This window comes from Equus quagga, chromosome 1, assembly GCF_021613505.1.
Source record: "Equus quagga isolate Etosha38 chromosome 1, UCLA_HA_Equagga_1.0, whole genome shotgun sequence".
In the NCBI taxonomy this organism is placed as follows: Eukaryota; Metazoa; Chordata; class Mammalia; order Perissodactyla; family Equidae; genus Equus; species Equus quagga.
Genome location: NC_060267.1, coordinates 96,520,153 through 96,536,434, shown reverse-complemented (window position 1 = coordinate 96,536,434; position 16,282 = coordinate 96,520,153). Strand labels below are relative to the sequence as shown.

Here is a 16,282-nt window from a genome sequence, read left to right as displayed (position 1 = left end):
GAGCCACAAATTGGTGAGACAAGGAGCAGCTCGCCTTTCTCCCCAGTGAGCCGTGCGAAGCTCTGCTAAGGTGGCTCTTTGAGGTGTTTGTCAAAGCCCCCCAGACCCCCCAGGCCATGTGGCCAGAGACCCCCACTGGAAAAGGCCCCTGCTTCCTGTGAGTGTGCACAGGGTTGGGAGTTGAGTGTGGCACCCCCATTTTACAGGTAACAAAATAGTTCTTGTGTCACCAGCCTAGGTGTGATCCCCAGAGCTCCCCCTGGCACCAGGTAGTCCGGCGTGCCCCTCCCATTGCCTGTGCAAGGTGGATACTAGCTGGGGACAAGACAGCAGGAGCCTCCCTTGGGCCTGCGCTGGGCTGGTGAGAGGAGACCCTGCAGGTCCCCACCCTCAGCCAAGGGTGTTCCTGCCTGGGCCCAGTGGGGGTTTGTGGCCTCGCGGGATGCAGAGCAGAGAAGGCCAGAGGCGCAGGGAAGCCCAGGCAGGGGCCGTGGGAGCGCTGGGCGGCTGGCCCTCCCACCCTAGCCTGCAGCTGTTAGAGGGAGGCATCCACAACGGCAGCTCTGTTTACTGGTGGCCATGGTCCCAGCGGGAGGGTGCGTTACCGCCAAGCAGGGGCAGCAGGCAGACAGTCGTTTGTGGCCTCAAAGGACCTGGCGGTCAGCCTTTGTGGGCGGCCTCACCCGGAAGGAGAGGTGTGGGGTACTTTCTTCCCCTCTCACTGCCTCCCGGCTGTGGAGAGGGGGCCCCCTGCGTCCCCAGGGAACTAGCCAGGCCTGGCTCCTCCTCAGGGACTTGTATCAGAGGGACCACGAAGCTGATGTCAGATCTGCAGGAATGCACTGAAGTCACAGAAGTGGGGGGAACCCAAGAAGGGTGCATGGACCTGCCTCCGAGGTCTCGCTCTGGCCAGGCCTCTCATGGCTCCCAGGAGTGGGGGCTACCTCCCTCGGTGGACAGGGGGATCCTCAGGCTCAGGAGGCCTAGGAGCTTGTTGGGGGAAGGGGACCTGGGGGGAGCTGAGAGGGGCTGGGAGTATCCCAGGTGGGGACTGAGGGGACTGTGAGGTGACGGCGGGGGACACAGTGGGGGGTGGGGTGGGGCTGGTGACTGAGAGGGGCTGGGGTCTGGGGGGTCTGAGGGGACTGAGAGGGTAGGGGTTGGTGTTTGCTGAGAGAACCAGAAGGGGAGTAAAAGGACAGGACCAGGGGCAAGAACTGGCCCTGGGGCTCTGCGGCCTTATCTGACCATCACACTTCTCCCCCACTGGGTCTGGCTAGGCAAGCCCGTGTAGGGGAGTGCTGAGAAGGAAGGGGCGCCCCCATCAGGGCAGCGTCTCTGGCCCAGAAGGAGGTGACCGGCCAAAGTGGCAGACTCTCTAAGGAGAAGGGCAACCCAGGCACTTGATCAGGGCCAGCCCCCCGCCGCTGGTCTGTCCCGGTGGCCCCTCTCGGGGCCGAGTTCTGGTGGAGCGCAATTCACTGAAGTTTGCTTTTTCCGTGGGTGGCTGGGGCGTCGGGCTGGGGTTGTGGGCAGCACAGGGCTGGAGGGGCGGGAGGCCCAGGCTGCTTCCTTGGTGTCCGGTTACTGGCTGGCCGGCAGACCAGCCTTCCTGTGTGGAAACCTGCTGCACCACTGCGGGAGGGGCAAGGGCAGGGGCTGGGGCAGGGGCAGCGCTCAGCCCTGGAGGCCCTCGCAGTGGGGGAGGGGGCTCATGCATGGGCTCCAGGTGCCGTGGCACCAGCGGTCACTGGTAGGACCTGCTTCCTGGGACATGTTGGGGTCTGAGCACCTGCTCACCCGGGCCCTGGAGGGTAGTGCCACTGTGGCCACAAGGCACAGGCCAGGGTGCCCGGGAAACCTGAGCGTGGGCTCTTCTGCCCCCTGGTCCCATGCACCTCCATTCCCCCCACCCTCGCAGCCCTGTACCCCCCTGAGCCCAGCCTCCTTGCAAGCATTCCTGGGCATGGTGCGTGAGAGCCGGCTGCTCCTGCCTCTTGCACCCTCAGGGAAGGGCCCGGCAGCATCCAGCCTTTCCTGGCCCCAGCTTCTTGCTGCGGGAGGTCTCCACGCTCTGGACTCGCCTTCTGTCCCCAGCAGCCATGGAGAGAAACAGAGCTACAGTCTGGGGCTCAGGGGTCAGCTGTGTGCCCACACCCACTGGGCGGCTAGGTCCCATGCAGGCTCGCCACGGTCTGGCCGCGGGCCCGAGTGTCCGCTAGGGGGCAGCCTTGCACTGCCCCACGCCCAGCTGTCCTCAGAGGCCAGCCTGGGACCCTCCCCCCAGTGCCCCTGTCAGGGGAGTGAAGACCATTCACACCTGGGTCACAGCTTCTTCTTTATTTGCAAAGAACGTGAGCCAGACGACTCAGAAGTCCACTGCTACAGGGATCACCCAGGGTACCCAGAGGTCAGTGGGCAAGGGTTGTGGGGGTCCCCGGGGGTGCCCACCCCTCACAACTGCTGGGAGGCCAGCACCTCAGGGTTCTCGTGGCAGTGGGCCTCCTTGGCGGTGGCCCGAGGTGGGCTGCGGGCCCTGCAGGGGCAGCAGCGGCTCACCAGGCGGTCCCAGGGCTCCAGAGACCGGAGCCAGAGGGGCAGCCAGGCCCAGGACCGCAGATGGTGGGGTAGCCAGGCTGGCCGGTGCTGCTGCAGGACGTTGATCAGGACAACGAAGAGCACCAGCCCGGCCAGGGGCCCCCCAACGGCAGCCAGCACTGTGCCGCCTGCCAGGGAGAGCCCAAAGGTGGCCAGTGGCAGCAGCAGGAAGCTGAGCAGCAGGTAGGCAATGGCCACCCAGCGGTATTGGGCGGTCAGGTCCCCGAAGCGCTTGGCCAGTGGAATGGGCAGCCGCAGGACAGGCACCACGTACCACAGCAGGATGCCGCCCAGGTTGAAGAAGAAGTGGATGAGGGCGACCTGGAGAGTGGGAGGGCAGGCAGGGGCAGGAGTCTGGGCCTGATGGCCCAGGGTCCCCTGGGCTCCCCAGGATGCCTGCCCTGCCCTGCCCTGGCAGAAATGGGGCCAAGTCCAAAGCCTGTCTGGGGTCCTGCTCGTTGACTGAGATGGGTCACCTGGAAAGGCAGACTCCCACCAGGTGTGGCACACTCCCCCGCCCCCAACACCGTGGGGGTCAAGAGCCCAGTCTGGCATCCCAGTGTGGTAATGGCATTGTTGATGGCTGCATGGATCTGACCTGCCCCTGGGCTGGCTTAGCTTGTGCACACCTCATGCCTAGTGACCCCGATCCTTCTCATCCCTGAGTTGACTTGGCCACCCAGCCCTGGGCTCTGGTCTGGCTCCTGTGGGGAGGAGGTGCAAGGCCACATGTGGAGGGAACACAGCCCCCTCCAACGGCTGCTGGACTCCAGGACTGGTGCAGCAGGTGCAGTCTGGAGGGCTTCCTGGAGGAGGTGGGGCAGGGGCCTGCCCTGGGAGGGTCTGGGAGGACAGAGACGGAGCAGAGGCAAAAGGGCAGATGGGAGTCAGGGGAACCAGGGCTCATCTCTTCTTGTGGGTGCAGCCCAGAGAGATCCAGGCTTTCAGAAGCTGCACCTGTCTGGACCCGAGCAGAGGTGGTGGAGGAGGGAAGCTCGAGCCAGGGCAGTGGACTACAAAAGGGGTGAGTTGGAGAGAGAATCAGCAGAACTAAACGAGTCTGGTTGGGGGGCATAGAGCTGGGGGGCTGGAGGGAGGCATCCTGGAGGCAGAACTGTGTCTAGGGGCATGGAGCGCCCAGCATAGGTGGGGCGCAGCCTTCACAAGAGGATGGCATGTCATCCAGGTAGGGACCTGCTGGGTTTAGGTGACTGGCGGGCAATAGGGGCATCCTGGAGGTGGTGAAATAGAGGGCTTGAGGCCCCACAGGGCTGAGAGGCCTTGAAGGAACACAGCCAGGAGCATAGGGTCAGGGGTAAAGGAACAGGGGCCCCCTGGGGAAGGTTGGGGAGGGGCTGCCAAAGAGAAAGGAAGAGAGGGCACCCTAAGTCCACATGATCCTGGAGATGATGAGGTCACAGGACAGGAAGATCAGGGCTGGGGGTCTGGGAGATGCTCACAGGGTCCCTGGGGTCTGAGGAGATGAGGCTGCCGGTCTGAGCGGGCAGCCAGAGGTGGGTCCCAGGAGAGCTTAGGCCATGGCCAGCCTGAGGCCCTAGGGCAGGCCTCACACCTCCTGTCCACAGGGCTGGACTCGAGGGAACCGGGCCCAAAGGAAAGCCCCAGGCCAGCGCTGGGAGTTGAGGGGGCTGTTGGGGGCTGGGGAGGGGTGAGGGAAGGTGGTACCTGGACGGCGCTGAGCAGCATGTCTGCGGGGCTGGCTAGGGCCGCCAGCAGAGCCGTGGTGGTGGTGCCAATGTTAGAGCCCAGGAAGAGGGGGTACGCACGCTCCAGGCTGATCACCCTCACCCCTGGGGAAGCCAGGGGTCACCATGGGGCCCTGAGCCCCGCACCTGAAACCCAGTGCCTGCCCGCTACACTCACCCATGAGCGGCACAATGGCGGCCGTAAAGACGCTGCTGCTCTGGAGCATGAAGGTCAGGCTGGCACCCACGAGGATGGCCAGGTAGCCGCTGAGCCAGCCGAATGGGAAGGGGAAGTCTGGGGAGAGAGCTAGGTCACCCCGGGCCCAGTCTCCCTGCCCCCGCCCCTGCCAAGGCCCCGCATCCCACACCAGCGTTGATGACAGTCCTCACGGCCTGGGCAACACGGCCGCGCAGCACGGAGTTGAGCAGCTTGACGAGGAGGACGAGGCAGGAGCAGAGCCCGAGCAGGGAAGCTGCCAGCAGGATGAAGCCCACGGCCAGGTCCGTGAGCGCCGTTCCTGCGAACAGGTGGTGGCCTGGTGGCAGGGTGGGGGCAGGTGAGTGGTGGCCAGCTTGTGGGGTGGGCAGGGGTAGGGGCAGGCGCCGGGCCTCACAGGGCAGGTGCTCCAGGGCGGCTGAGCTGTTCCTCTCAGGGCAGGAGTCGGAGGCGGCCACTCCACAGTTGCTGCCATTCCCCGTGGTCTGAGGAGGTGAGGTGAGGTGGGCTCAGGATGGGCTCAGAGTGGGCAGGACTGGGTAATTCAGCAGGTCGGAGTTCGAGGGTCAGAGGCACCTTACCATCTCCCCCCTGGTGCCACACCATCGCTTGACGAGGCTGCTGTTGGTGGCATTGCCTGTGGCACTTCCCGTAATCACATTGGCATCCAGCTGGGGGACAGAGGGGCCGCAACCGTCTGCTGGACCCTCAGGACTCGCCTGGGGCTCAGACGCCCACAGCCCAGCCCAGTCCACTGTCCCCTCCCCTCCCCCACCCAGCGCAGGGCCCAGACTCTTCTGCTCTGTCCCCTCCACCCCCCAACTCCAGCGTGCTGTCCTCACCTGCACAACAAGGTGTGTGAGTGGCTGCGTCAGCACCTTGAGGATGTCAGGTGCACGCCCCCCAGGCTGCAGGCTGGTGGTGCCCAGGGCTAGAGCGCTGAGCCTCTCCAGTGGGGCCATGGCACTCTCCAGTGGCAGCAAGATCAGCACTGTGAGCCAGTTGAAGATGCTGTGCACGGCTGAGCCTCCGAAGGCCCTGTGGTCGCATGGAGTGGAGTGGTCAGTGGTGGCCTTGGCCGCGGCCTGGACTGCAGCCCCTGGCCCCTGCCCTACCCACTTACCTCCGAAACTCATCCCGGTCCCCTGACTGTGCCATTGAGACCAGGGTGCTGGTGATGGACGTGCCCACATTGACGCCCATGATGATGGGCACCGAAGCCTGGACGGTCAGCACTGTGGGGGTTGCTGTGTCAGGCCCCCGCGCCCGCCACCCCCCCTACCATCCCGGGAGGAGAGGGCCACTTACACTTAGAGGCCACCATGCTGACCACAATGGAGGAGGACGTGCTGGAGCTCTGCACGAGAACTGTGACCAGCACACCAATGACCAGTCCAGCCACAGGGTTGGACAACACCATGTTGTCCTTGAAGATGTCTCCGGCCACTTTGCCTACACCAAGAAGAGAGGTGCACTGAGGCTGTGGAGGGCTGGCTGCCCACCCCACCCCCAGCCACCTGGCCGGTCACTCACTGCCCAGCAGCTGGAAGGCAGAGCTGAGGATGTCCAGGGAGCAGATGAAGAGGTAGAGGCTGCCCAGGAGCCCACAGGCCTTGAGGAAGCCAATGACCACCCGGAGCACCCTGCCGGCCAAGCTGAGCTCTGAGGACACAACACAAGGCTGTCCTCAGCCAGCCCTTGCCTTGCGCTGCCCAGCACCCCCCGCCAGGTCACTTCCTTCTCTGACCCCCAGGGCAGGGCCTGGGCCCCCCTCTGTCCTCCTGGGGCAGGGCCTGGGTGGCCGGCCTCTGTTCCCCAGGGCAAGGTCTGAGTCAGTCTCCTCTGGGCCCCCCTCTGTCCTCCAAGGCAGGGCCTGGGCTTTCCTTTGTCCTCCCGGGGCAGGGCCTGGGCGACCCTCCTCTGTTCTTTTGCAGAAGGGCTAAGCAAACAGCCCCTAGGGCCCCCCAGAAGCCTAACTGCCAGCAAGAGAGAGGAAGAGGGGCAGGCTGGGCAGCAGTGGCTCTCGTCTCTGGACAGGGCAAGCAGCCAAGCTGAGGAACAAAAGTTCCCCAAGTGGCAGTCTGCATGGTGGGTTTCCATGTGGCCTATTGGGGCAAACCCCCTCCCTGCTCTCTCTCTCTGAGGACCCTTTCCATATTCAGATCCTAAGGAGTTGGAGCCCCCTTTAACCAGTTACCTGCCACCTCCAGACCTACCTTTCCAGGATTGGCCAGTGTCCTTCAGCTCAGGAAGGGCCCAGGGGTCCGTGTCCCTCTCTTCCAAGACCAGGGCAGAACCAGAGGTCCCTGCAGGGGTTGGGATCAAGAAGGACCAGGGCCCCAGCCATTCCCTGGGCACCCTCAGGTGGGGCAAAAGGGGGTGAAGGGGACTGTGGATGGGGGCCTGATGAGGTTCAGCAGCAGGAAGCAGGGAGCCAGGGCACTCTAGCTTGTGTGGCCCTAACAGAGCTGTCATGAGCCCCCGGAGGCTCTCAGGAGACTGGCTGGAGCCCCTCTCCCTGCTTACCCAGAGCAATGGGACAGGGCCTGATGGGTGGGCAGAGGCAGGCGGAGACCTTGGCCGTGGGGCTCCTGGTACCTGCATTTCCCAGACTCCGGTTAACCAGGCCAACCAGGTCCAGAGTAGTGGGGGGGGACCTGGCCACTGGTGAGGGAATTCGGCATGGATTTCAGGCAGGGGCAGACCCAGGCCCAAGCCGGGATCTCCTGGGGGAAGAGCAGGTCAGACACATCTCCTCCCCCTGCCCCACCAGGTCTTGGGGTCCCCTGATCTGAGACCTTGCCGACTGTCCTCCTTTCCCACCCCCTGCTGGCTTTGGTGACCTCCCCTTTTCTCCATCCACAGGGGGATGGCTACAGTGACCTCAGGTCACTGTTAGGTGAGTCTAGTCCAATGTCGGGGCACTGCCGGCTTCCTCACTGGTGCTAGCTGGAAGAAGACCTTGAGGGTGGCCCAGGGCACAGGGTGCCGGGGTGCTGGCCAGAAGTGGCCAGGATCCAGGAACCCAGGGACCTGTGCTATCGGGTGTCATCGGGGGCACTGCAGATGGTCCTGACTTAGACTTTGGAATTTGATACCAAATAGTGATGTCTCTGCTTGATAAGGGACCCGCCCCTGGCGATAGGGAGCAGGGCAGGGGGCTCGGGCACCCCCACCCCACCTCGTGTCCTCTCTGCAGCCTGTGGATCCAGAGCCCCTGTCTAGCCCTTCTTGACTCCCTCTCAGTCCCCAGGGCTCAGGTCCTGGGGGGCTTTCTGTTACCCCTCCCTCCTGGTCACCAGAAGCTGGTCTCTCGCCCTCACCTCCTGGAAGCTAAGGGTGCAGAGGGCTCAGCCCTAGGCCTGAAGGTCACCCAGCCCCAGCCCCGGTGTCCCTGGGCCCCCGCCTGGCTCTAGAAGCTCCTACCTGTGTGGGTAGTGAGGGGGCACCTGTGGGGAAGAGGTATAGGGCGGGAGCCGCTGCAGGTCAAAGATCTGCTGGGCGCACACATGACCTGCTGTGCGCTGAGCCCCATTAATGTTTACCCAGGAGCTGAGTCCCCCAGGTACCTGCCGTAGCCCCAGGCACCTGCCTTGTCCAGGTCCCAATGTCACCTTGGGGCAGGCACTCTGGGCCCCCAGCCCAACCCTCTTGGAGGGGAGTTTCTCCCTGGACAGGCCCCAAGCCAGGCCAGGGGCGTTGCAGGGCTGGGCGCCGGCCTTTGGTGCTAGACTTCCACAAGTAGACGCCTGTGGAACACTGCTGGACACTGCATGCTGCCCGCCCAGCCGGTTGGCCAGGGGCCCCTGGGGAAGTCTGCCCCAAGTTCTGCAGACCTTATCGTGGTCATCCCTGCCCTGGTCAGCTGGTGGGAAGGAAGCCTTTTGCGTCAGGGGAGCAGGGAGGGCACCAGCCCCAGAGGTCATCCAGTTCAGATCCAGGTTCAGGGAGGGCTGGGCTCCACAGAGCTCCCCGGAGCCCAGTCCCAGCGGTGAGCAGTGACGGTTGACTACGTTGTGTCTCCATCTGCAAGTGGGGGGAGGGCAGGGCCCCTCCCCAGGCCACATTGCTACCCGGCCCACCGCCCAAGCCCATCTGGACTAAGAGACTCAGCCCACCTTCTCCTCTCCCCAGCTGAGTCCTGATTGGCTCCATTGCTTGTGGGATGCCCCTTCTTGGGGTCAGTCCCCTTCCCGGGATGTTGGGAGGAAGAGCTGCCCCTGCTGGGGCCAGCCCCTCCCCCTCCTCCTTGGGCCTGATCTCCCCAGGGGGTCTGCTGGCCCAGCACCCTGCTGGCTGCCCCCTCCATTGCTGTGTGCCTGGGAGACTTTGCCCCAGGGAAGGAGGAGGTCTCAGAGTGTCCTCTCAGCAAATTCTCTCATCCCTCCCCGTCTTGGCACCCGCTGCCCAGGGTGGGCCCCGCAGTCCCTCCCAGGGGCTCCTGAGTGACAGCTCCTGCCCAGGTGAGGATGGAGATGTTGCAGCCTGACTTGGGGGGGCGTCTGCGTCCATAGCCTCCAGCAGCTACTCTGGTCCCTCTGAAGGGTCTGTGTGGTGGTCACTGGGAGGCAGAAGGAAGCTGAGAGCCAGGAAAGGGCCCAGCATGGGTGCAGTCCTACTGAGCTGTGTGAACTGAGGCAGGTCCCCACCCTCTCTGGGCCTAGAGCCGGCCCTACCTAGGGCCCTCTCCTTGGACACCTGTCACAGGGGTGACTTCGTGGCCGCAGGGGACCCTCCTGGAACGGCGCCCAACACACGGTGGCAGTGCAGTGAGCTTTGCTGAGTGAATGAACTTCACAGGCTGCCTTGCAGGCCAGGGACAAAGGAAGTGGCTCTTCCTCTGTTCCTAGATCACCCCTCAGGGACGTCTTTCAGGGGAGGGGAGACCTGCTCCAGCACCAGCAGGGACAGCCTGGCCAGCCCTGCCCCTCAGAAGCCGTCCTCTGAGCTGAGTCCAGGCTGGGCTGGCCTTCAGGCGACTCTGACAGAGGCACCCTCCAGCCCCCATGCAGTCAGGCCAGCTTGTGGCCTGGGAATCCTGGCCAGGAGAGGCAGGAGGTCACCCGCAGGGTCTCACGGTGCTACGGGCACAGGCCCCAACCTTAGTCTGTGGCCGTGGTTGTCCGTGTTGGGCAGCTCCCAGGACACTCTGCCCCCAGGCTGTTCTGGGTGGGCCGTGCTGCAGGCAGAGGTCCTGAGGCAGGCCGGCTGCGGGCAGCGGCTCCCCTGCCAGGAGTAGCAGTGGCCGGAGCTCAGACCTCAGGGCTGCCTGGAGGCTCCCAGCAGAGGTTGCTGCAGCCCCAGCAGCAGCATCTGGGTTGTGGGAAGTCGGGCTGGGGGCCCAAGGTGGGGCAGAGCCTGGCCGGCTGCTGAGTGATGGCAGTGCTGCCTTTGAGGGGCGCAGGGGGCTGGGGCTCCATGTGAGATGGCTCCCGCTCGGCCTTGACTGCCAAGAAGGTGGCCAGGTCGAGGTCCAGCATGGCCACCCCTCCACGGGGCGTGGGCGTGCTCTGGCGGCACTGCGGGCAGGGGATCCAGCGCTGCTCATTGGTCCGTGTGTCCAGACGCCGCACGCACGCCTGGCAAAACGTGTGGCCACAGTAGAGGCGGCGTGGCAGGTGCCCGGTGAGGTCGTAGGCCGAGTAGCAGATGATGCAGTCGCCCCGCCGGGTCCCAGCAGCTGTCCCCTCCTCGGAGGCCTGGGGACCTTCTGGCTGCAGCATCCTGGGGGAGGTGAGCAGGGGAGCTGCAGCCACCCCGCTGCCTCTGTGACAGCCCCTCATGGGCAGGCCCGGCACCGGGAGCCCACTCCAGAGGACAAGAGTCCAGGTCTCTGCAGACCCGGGAGGGTGAGTGGTGGCCAGTGGGGCCAGCAGACGCCAGGCTCTGGGCACAGCCTGGGTTCCCATGGCTGCTGGCTGAGTAGCATCCTGTCCCCCTGTTTGGTCCCTCTCAGTGGCCTTCCTGCTCAGCCCCCACCCACGCCAGCCTGCCTGAGCCCCAGGGCTCTCTTACCTGCACCGTCCGCTCTGCTGGGTGGTATGCCCAGCCAGAGGGTGGCCAGGGGTGGGGGGGACCCAGGGCGCCCTGCGGCTCCCTCCCTGGGGCTCGCATTACTGGCCGAGCCCGGCCGAGTCAGCTGGTGGCTATGGGCAGGCGTGGGCTCCCCTTTCAGCCACAAAGCGCTTGCAACTGGATCCACCACAACCACCATCACTGCAGGAGATAAGGTGCCCCCCACTCAGTCCTGCCAGCCCCATCCGTGCCCAGACCCAGGCCTGGCTCTGATGCTGTGCTGCTCTCCACGGCCTCTCTTCTCGCCTTGCCCGCCCAAACCCGCCCCCCTCATGCTCGCCCACATAAACCTGGCCTCGCCTTGGGTGACCGACGCATGTTCTTCAGCTTTTGGTTCAAGCATTGCCTCCTCCAGGAAGCCTGCCAGGACCCCCACTGACTAAGATCCCTGAGGGCTCTGCTCCTCCGCAGCTCAGTCACAGTGTGCATGTCCCTATTGCTTTATCCCGGTATCTTCAACCCTGCGTGGGCTGGGTCTGTCATGTTCTCATCACAGGGTAGTAGCCAGCCATGCAAAGCCCCAAGAAGGCGCTCAAGCACAGGTGTGGAGATCCCCACTCACACCCAGGGACCACCCAGAAGCTCTCTGAGGCACAGGGCGCTTTGGGCAGCCCGGGCTGCCTGCATCAGAGGTCACCTCTCCTGGCATCTGCCTGGCTGCAGCCCCGGGGCCAGCCTAGTGACCAGGCCAGGAGAAAGGGGTGTGTCAAGAAGGGAGGGATGTGTCAAGAAGAGTCAGGATGGGGTCCCAGGACCCTCACCACCTGGCTGGGAGGGAGCCAAGGGCCAGAGGAGCCCCTCCTTATTCCTATCGCCCTGGCAGTCTGCAGCCTCCCGGACTGGTCAGACGGGTTTCTGTGGCTGGCCTGGGTGGGGTCACCCTCTGGTGGGGGCTGGCCATGGCGCAGAGGCCGGGAGTCTGGCACACGTGAGTCCCTGCACAGTCAGGCCAGTGACATATCGGCCCACACCCAGAGACTGGTCCTGCTGTGTGGTCAGTCACCATGGGTCAGAGGAGGGCTGGCACCAAAACCTGTCTGTCCTGTGAGCCTGGCTTGGCTTCCTACTCCAGCCATCTCTGCCCGGCCCTGGAAACTTCGGGGTGCCAGGGCTGGCCTCGCCACTCGCTCCTGGCCTCACCCCAGTGGTGAGACAATGCCAGCACTCGGCACCTCAGCTCCTGCACGCCCCTGACCAGGCATGCCATGCTGCTCGGTCAGATGAAGGGCCAGGCCTGGCCCAGGACCTTCTCTGCCCACCTTCTCCAGGAAGCCCAGGTCCCGGAGGCAGGACAGTGGGTGAGCAGCATGGCCTGGGTGCCGCACAGCAGATGTTCAGATGTTTCAAGGGAAACCAGAAGAACGCCTCAGTGAGGTAGGGCAATGACTCACGGGTGGCAGGGCTTGGTCCTGGCCGCCCGGGCTCCCACTCCCAGAAACTCGCCAGCACCAGTCCCACCCACCACCATCCTGCCAATTTGATCCTCCTCCTGGAGGCCTTTCCTGTGGCTCCACACCCGGGTTCCATACACGGCATCCTCCTGCTGTCTGACTCAGGGACTGCCCTGTCTCCCAGGTTCGGCCTTGGCCCTGGAGAATGCAGAGTAGCTTGAACCCAGGCCTGGCCGGGCCAAAGCAGGGGACACACTCTCGCCCCTCCTGTCCAGCCTCTGGGCAGACCTGAGGCCTGCAGCGCAGCTTAGAGTGTCATGAGGCAGTGGCTTCCCCTGACTAAAGTCCCAGAGGCTGGGGGCCTGTGGTGTGGTCCAGTCTGGGACCCGTCCCGAAGGGGGCAGCAGCAAGGGAGAAGAGTCGCCAGAACAAAGCTCACTGTACTTTATTGCCTGGGGCCTGGGCCTTGAGGGAGGTGGTCAAGGGTGTCCCCGGAGGCTGCCATCCTGGCCAGTGCCCAGGGCTCCTTTTCAAGGGGCCTGAGCGGAGATGTTGGCCTTCTTGGTGAGCAGTTGTCCCTCTCCAGGCTGGAAAGTGGCTGATGCCCATGACAGTGGCCCAGTGGCTTCCCCAAACGTCCAGGCCCTGCTGTGGCCGCCTGAGCAGAGAATGGGGCCTGTTGTGCTAGGGGTCCTGTGGCAGGCCCCCCAGCCCGGTGAAGGCTGGGCTAGGAGACAACACAGCAGCTGTGGCAGCGGCAGAAGCGAGGGCAGTGGCAGCAGGAGCAACAAGGGCAGCAGCAGCAGTGGTGGGCGATGTCGTCACCACGCCCAACAGGTGGCAGGCCAGCATAGGTCAGTCCTGCAGGGCGCTGCTCACTGCCATAGGGGTTGCCGGGCTGCTGCCAGGCTTGCTGGCCCTGGACAGGCGCGGCCCCTTTGGCCCCCTTGGCACCCTTGGGCCCTAGGGCCTCCTCGGTGGGCTGTAGGAGTCGGGTGGGCTCCGGGGTGCAGGACCCCACAGGCAGAGGCTGCGACTCCGAGGAGGGAGCCACCTCCAGCTGCTGCTCCAGGTCAGGCCGCAGGTGAGCCCGGGGGATGCTGATGTGGGAATACGGGTTCTTGACGACCATCTCGTGGGGATCCATGGCCCGGCCTGGCAGGGGTGGGCAGAGGAGACCAGATTGGCTCACTGGAGGGGAATGGCTGCAGCCCAAGAAAGCCCACCCTAGGAAGAGCCAGGCTGTGAAGATACAGAGTATGCGAGGCCTGTGTGTCAGCGTGTGTGTGCAAGGCCTGTGTGTCAGTGCGTGTGCATGGGGCTGAGCCGAGGGTGAGGGAGCGGGAGGCCGGTGTCTCCCAGCCACCCCCCAGGTGTCCTTCCCCTCCCAGAGTGGCAGTGCCCTGCCCGGAGCAGGGACTGGCCTGGCAGAGGCTGGGAGATGCAGCTGAGCTGGTCCCATGGGAGAACCCAGTGTAGAGAAGGCCCTCGGCCTAGGACCCACCTGAAGTGGTGATGGCAGCAGTCTGTCCTCTTGTCCTCTGGGCCAGGTCCCAGTGCCTGTGAGCTGAGCCACCAGCAGCCGCCTTTTCCCTCCTGGGGAGGGGCGGGGCCATGGGGCGGTGCTCAAAGATGGGGTTCCCAGGATCTCAGGAGGCCCCTGCTCCTGAGCACAGGCCATTGCCCACCCGTGCCTCTCCGGTGGGCGGCAGCCACCAGTCCCGGTGACTCAGCCTCGATGCATCCAGAGCATGTCCTGGGCCCTCCAGGGATCTGCAGTTCACCAGGAACAAGGGCAAGAGGCGAGCCTGCCGTCAGGCCCTCAAATGCCAGGCCTGCAGATGGTCTGCCGACCCTAGCCATCACTCACACACCTCAGAGCCCCTGCTTTGGGGCAGAGGTCAGAGGTCCTCCCTGGAACCCATAGCCTCTACCTGGCAGACAGAGACCAAAACGGTGAGAGCACAGACTACTGGGAGGTTTGCTGTTTTTTTATCTGATAAATGTTTCATTTACACAGCTTTGCCAATAAAACTTACCTTACAGTTGGCGACATGGGCTTCATGCACAAGTGACATTTCCAGCTCATTTCTGAAACTGCACTTTCTCTCTGGTTGGTGGGCTGGGGGCAAGTCCGCCCCCGCGTTCCCATCCTCGGCCCTCGGACCCACTCCCACTTTCATCTGTAAGGTGGCGCAGAGCGCCCGCCACACAGGGTAGCTGTGTGTGGGGTGACGATGGCTGTGAGCACTGGGATCTGGGCCTGGCACTGGTGAGCAGCCCCTGGGGCGGCCGGGGCAGTGGGGTGCGGCCCGGACCCGCACCCCTATTCCTTGGCGCCTGGGGAAACCCCCAGGAAGGGCGGGATCAAGTCAGACGTGGCCCAGAGGTCAGGGTGACCGGGTCCTGCGTGAGGCCGGTTAGACCGGTCTGGACACGAGTTCTACCGATGCGGCACCGGATGTGGGGAAACCGGCCCCGGGACCCCAGACTTGAGAGGTGGCCGACAGAGCCCACTGCGCAGACGCCATAAACCCCGCCCCTGCAGACTCCGCCCCTTGCTGCTAGGTGGGGGCTAGCGCATGCGCGAAACAGACCTGGGGCGGCCGGTGGGAACTTTATTCCCCAGAAGCCTCCGCGCTCGAGGGTTCCCCTAAAGACCTGGTTCGGGGTCCGCTGGCCTCGGACGGTCCAGGACCCGGCTTGGGCCTCCCCAGCTCTGGACCGCGGGCTCGGGAGGCGCGGACTCGGGTGGGCTCGGAGTCGGGGGCGCTGCACGGGGCGGGACCTCATCCCTAGGGGAGGGGTGCGGCCTCGGGGGAGGGGTGGGACCGGGTGGCTTGTGCCTCCTGTGGTGCGCACCCAGGGTCGGTGGGCAGCAGAGCACGTGGCCCAGGCTGGACTCCCAGCTCTCCCCTGGCCTGGGCTGCCTCAGTTGCCCCACCTTAATGCCAGGGCCCCATAAGGCCTTCGCTGTCCATCCCTCCCGCCAGGCTCCTGCTCTCGCTGAATGGCGGAGGAAACTGAGGCCCAGACACTAGCCCGAGGTCACACAGTCGTCAAGTCCGGCCCTCTGGGGCACGGACGCTCCTCCAGCCTGTCCTACCTACGCGGGCTCCCTCACTTGGAACACCGACCTCTCTGGGCTCTGCTGGCCTGCAGGACACGGGCTAGGCCTAGCCAGGTGCAGTCTGGCCTGTACGGAGGAGAGGGGTCTGTGGCCAGAAGGGGCTGGACTGTCTAGGGTCAGGTGCAGAGCCCAGGACTGGTGTGGTGGCTGCGGCGGGTCAGGGGACAGCACTCTGGAGGCCCCTGCAGCCCTGGCCCCCTGGCCTGTTGTTGCCAGCATGTCCTTCCTCCTCCCTCTCACCTGAGGGCTCCCCACAGACGCAAGGTGCATCCCAGGGGAGCAGGGAAGCCTGGCCTCACCAGGAAGCAGAAAGGAATGGGGCCTCTGCTGGGTGGGGTCAGGTTAGCACACAACTATGTGGCAGCAGGACACGTGCTGACCTGATGGGATGCCGGAAAGGGCCACCCCACCCTGGTAGGTGTGTGTCCTCCGTGGGCTGCTCCACTGCGGCCTGTCTAGCCCGTCTGTTTGACCTTCCACATACGCCTCACCCCACCCATCTGTCCAAACGTCCTGTCTTTGGAGCCTTCTCCCAACCACGGCCCCTGCATCCCTCCACTCCTCTGATATCAGCTTGCCCACCCCCACTCATCCACTAATGGTCACCTCGGCCTCTGAGCCTGCCAGCGCTGGGGACAACCTGGGTGCACCTGTGAGCAGGGAACTCCAGAGGCATGACCACTGGGGGCAGAGTGGAAGGACAAGCAGATACCCTGACTCCCCGGGGGCGACACAAGGCAGTCCAAGGGTGGGCCCCTGGGAACCAGCTTTTCTCCCACCACTCTGGGCTCCCGTCCCCTTCCTCCCTCTGGCATTGTGAGGCATCGGGCTGCGAAAAGCAGGATATCCCTTCCAGAGTTGGAGGGGAGACTTGACTAGGACCCACGGTCAATCAGGGGAGGACGGGTGGGGAAGGCTGGAGAGGGGGGCGCGGGGGTCGGCGGCGGATCGAGGGGCGGCCGAGAGACTGGCCCCGCCCCGCGGACCCCGCGCGGGTCCCCAGACGGGGGGTGGCGCTGCGGGCGCGGGCGGGCGCCGCGCGCACTGCGGTCCCCGCGCCTCCGCCGCAGAGCGCGCCACGCTCCGCACGCACCTGCCGCCGCTGCCGCTGCCGGTGTGAGGAAGGGGACGGGAGCCCAGAGTGGTGGGAGAAAAGCTGGTTCCC

At 64.9% G+C, this 16,282-nt stretch overlaps 3 protein-coding genes across 5 annotated transcripts in view; all 3 read right to left on the bottom strand.

The window, feature by feature from the left end:
* Positions 1-2,366: 2,366 nt before the first annotated feature.
* SLC34A3 (solute carrier family 34 member 3) lies at positions 2,367-7,898 on the bottom strand. The gene is given in 12 exon segments (XM_046678360.1): positions 2,367-2,919; positions 4,285-4,409; positions 4,483-4,599; positions 4,673-5,006; positions 5,103-5,192; positions 5,364-5,559; positions 5,645-5,756; positions 5,830-5,973; positions 6,055-6,183; positions 6,738-6,827; positions 7,048-7,174; positions 7,176-7,898. Coding segments are annotated over 12 exon segments (1,959 nt in total). The 5' UTR covers positions 7,206-7,898; the 3' UTR covers positions 2,367-2,454.
* A 1,875-nt stretch (positions 7,899-9,773) lies between these two features.
* Positions 9,774-10,519, bottom strand: RNF224 (ring finger protein 224). Its single transcript, XM_046653918.1, has one exon. The coding sequence runs from the start codon at positions 10,428-10,430 to the stop codon at positions 9,774-9,776; it is 657 nt and encodes a 218-aa protein (XP_046509874.1). The 5' UTR covers positions 10,431-10,519.
* A 1,895-nt stretch (positions 10,520-12,414) lies between these two features.
* The window catches only part of CYSRT1 (cysteine rich tail 1), a 4,708-nt gene continuing 840 nt past the window's right edge, over positions 12,415-16,282 (bottom strand). Inside the window, exons 1-3 of one of the 3 annotated variants that reach the window (XM_046646931.1) lie at positions 14,027-14,161; positions 13,492-13,760; positions 12,415-13,142 (exon numbers count right to left, since the gene is read on the bottom strand). In XM_046646931.1, the coding sequence (XP_046502887.1) occupies positions 12,715-13,142; positions 13,492-13,603 (540 nt within the window). In that variant the 5' untranslated portion in view covers positions 13,604-13,760; positions 14,027-14,161 and the 3' untranslated portion in view covers positions 12,415-12,714. Of the gene's footprint in view, positions 13,143-13,491; positions 13,761-14,026; positions 14,162-16,282 lie in introns of those variants that run through there. The other 2 variants (XM_046646921.1, XM_046646940.1) reach the window with 2 other exon arrangements.

Excerpts from the sequence above, each read along its gene's own strand:
- RNF224 (XM_046653918.1), bottom strand. The coding sequence starts at position 10,430 with ATGGGAACCCAGGCTGTGCCCAGAGCCTGGCGTCTGCTGGCCCCACTG.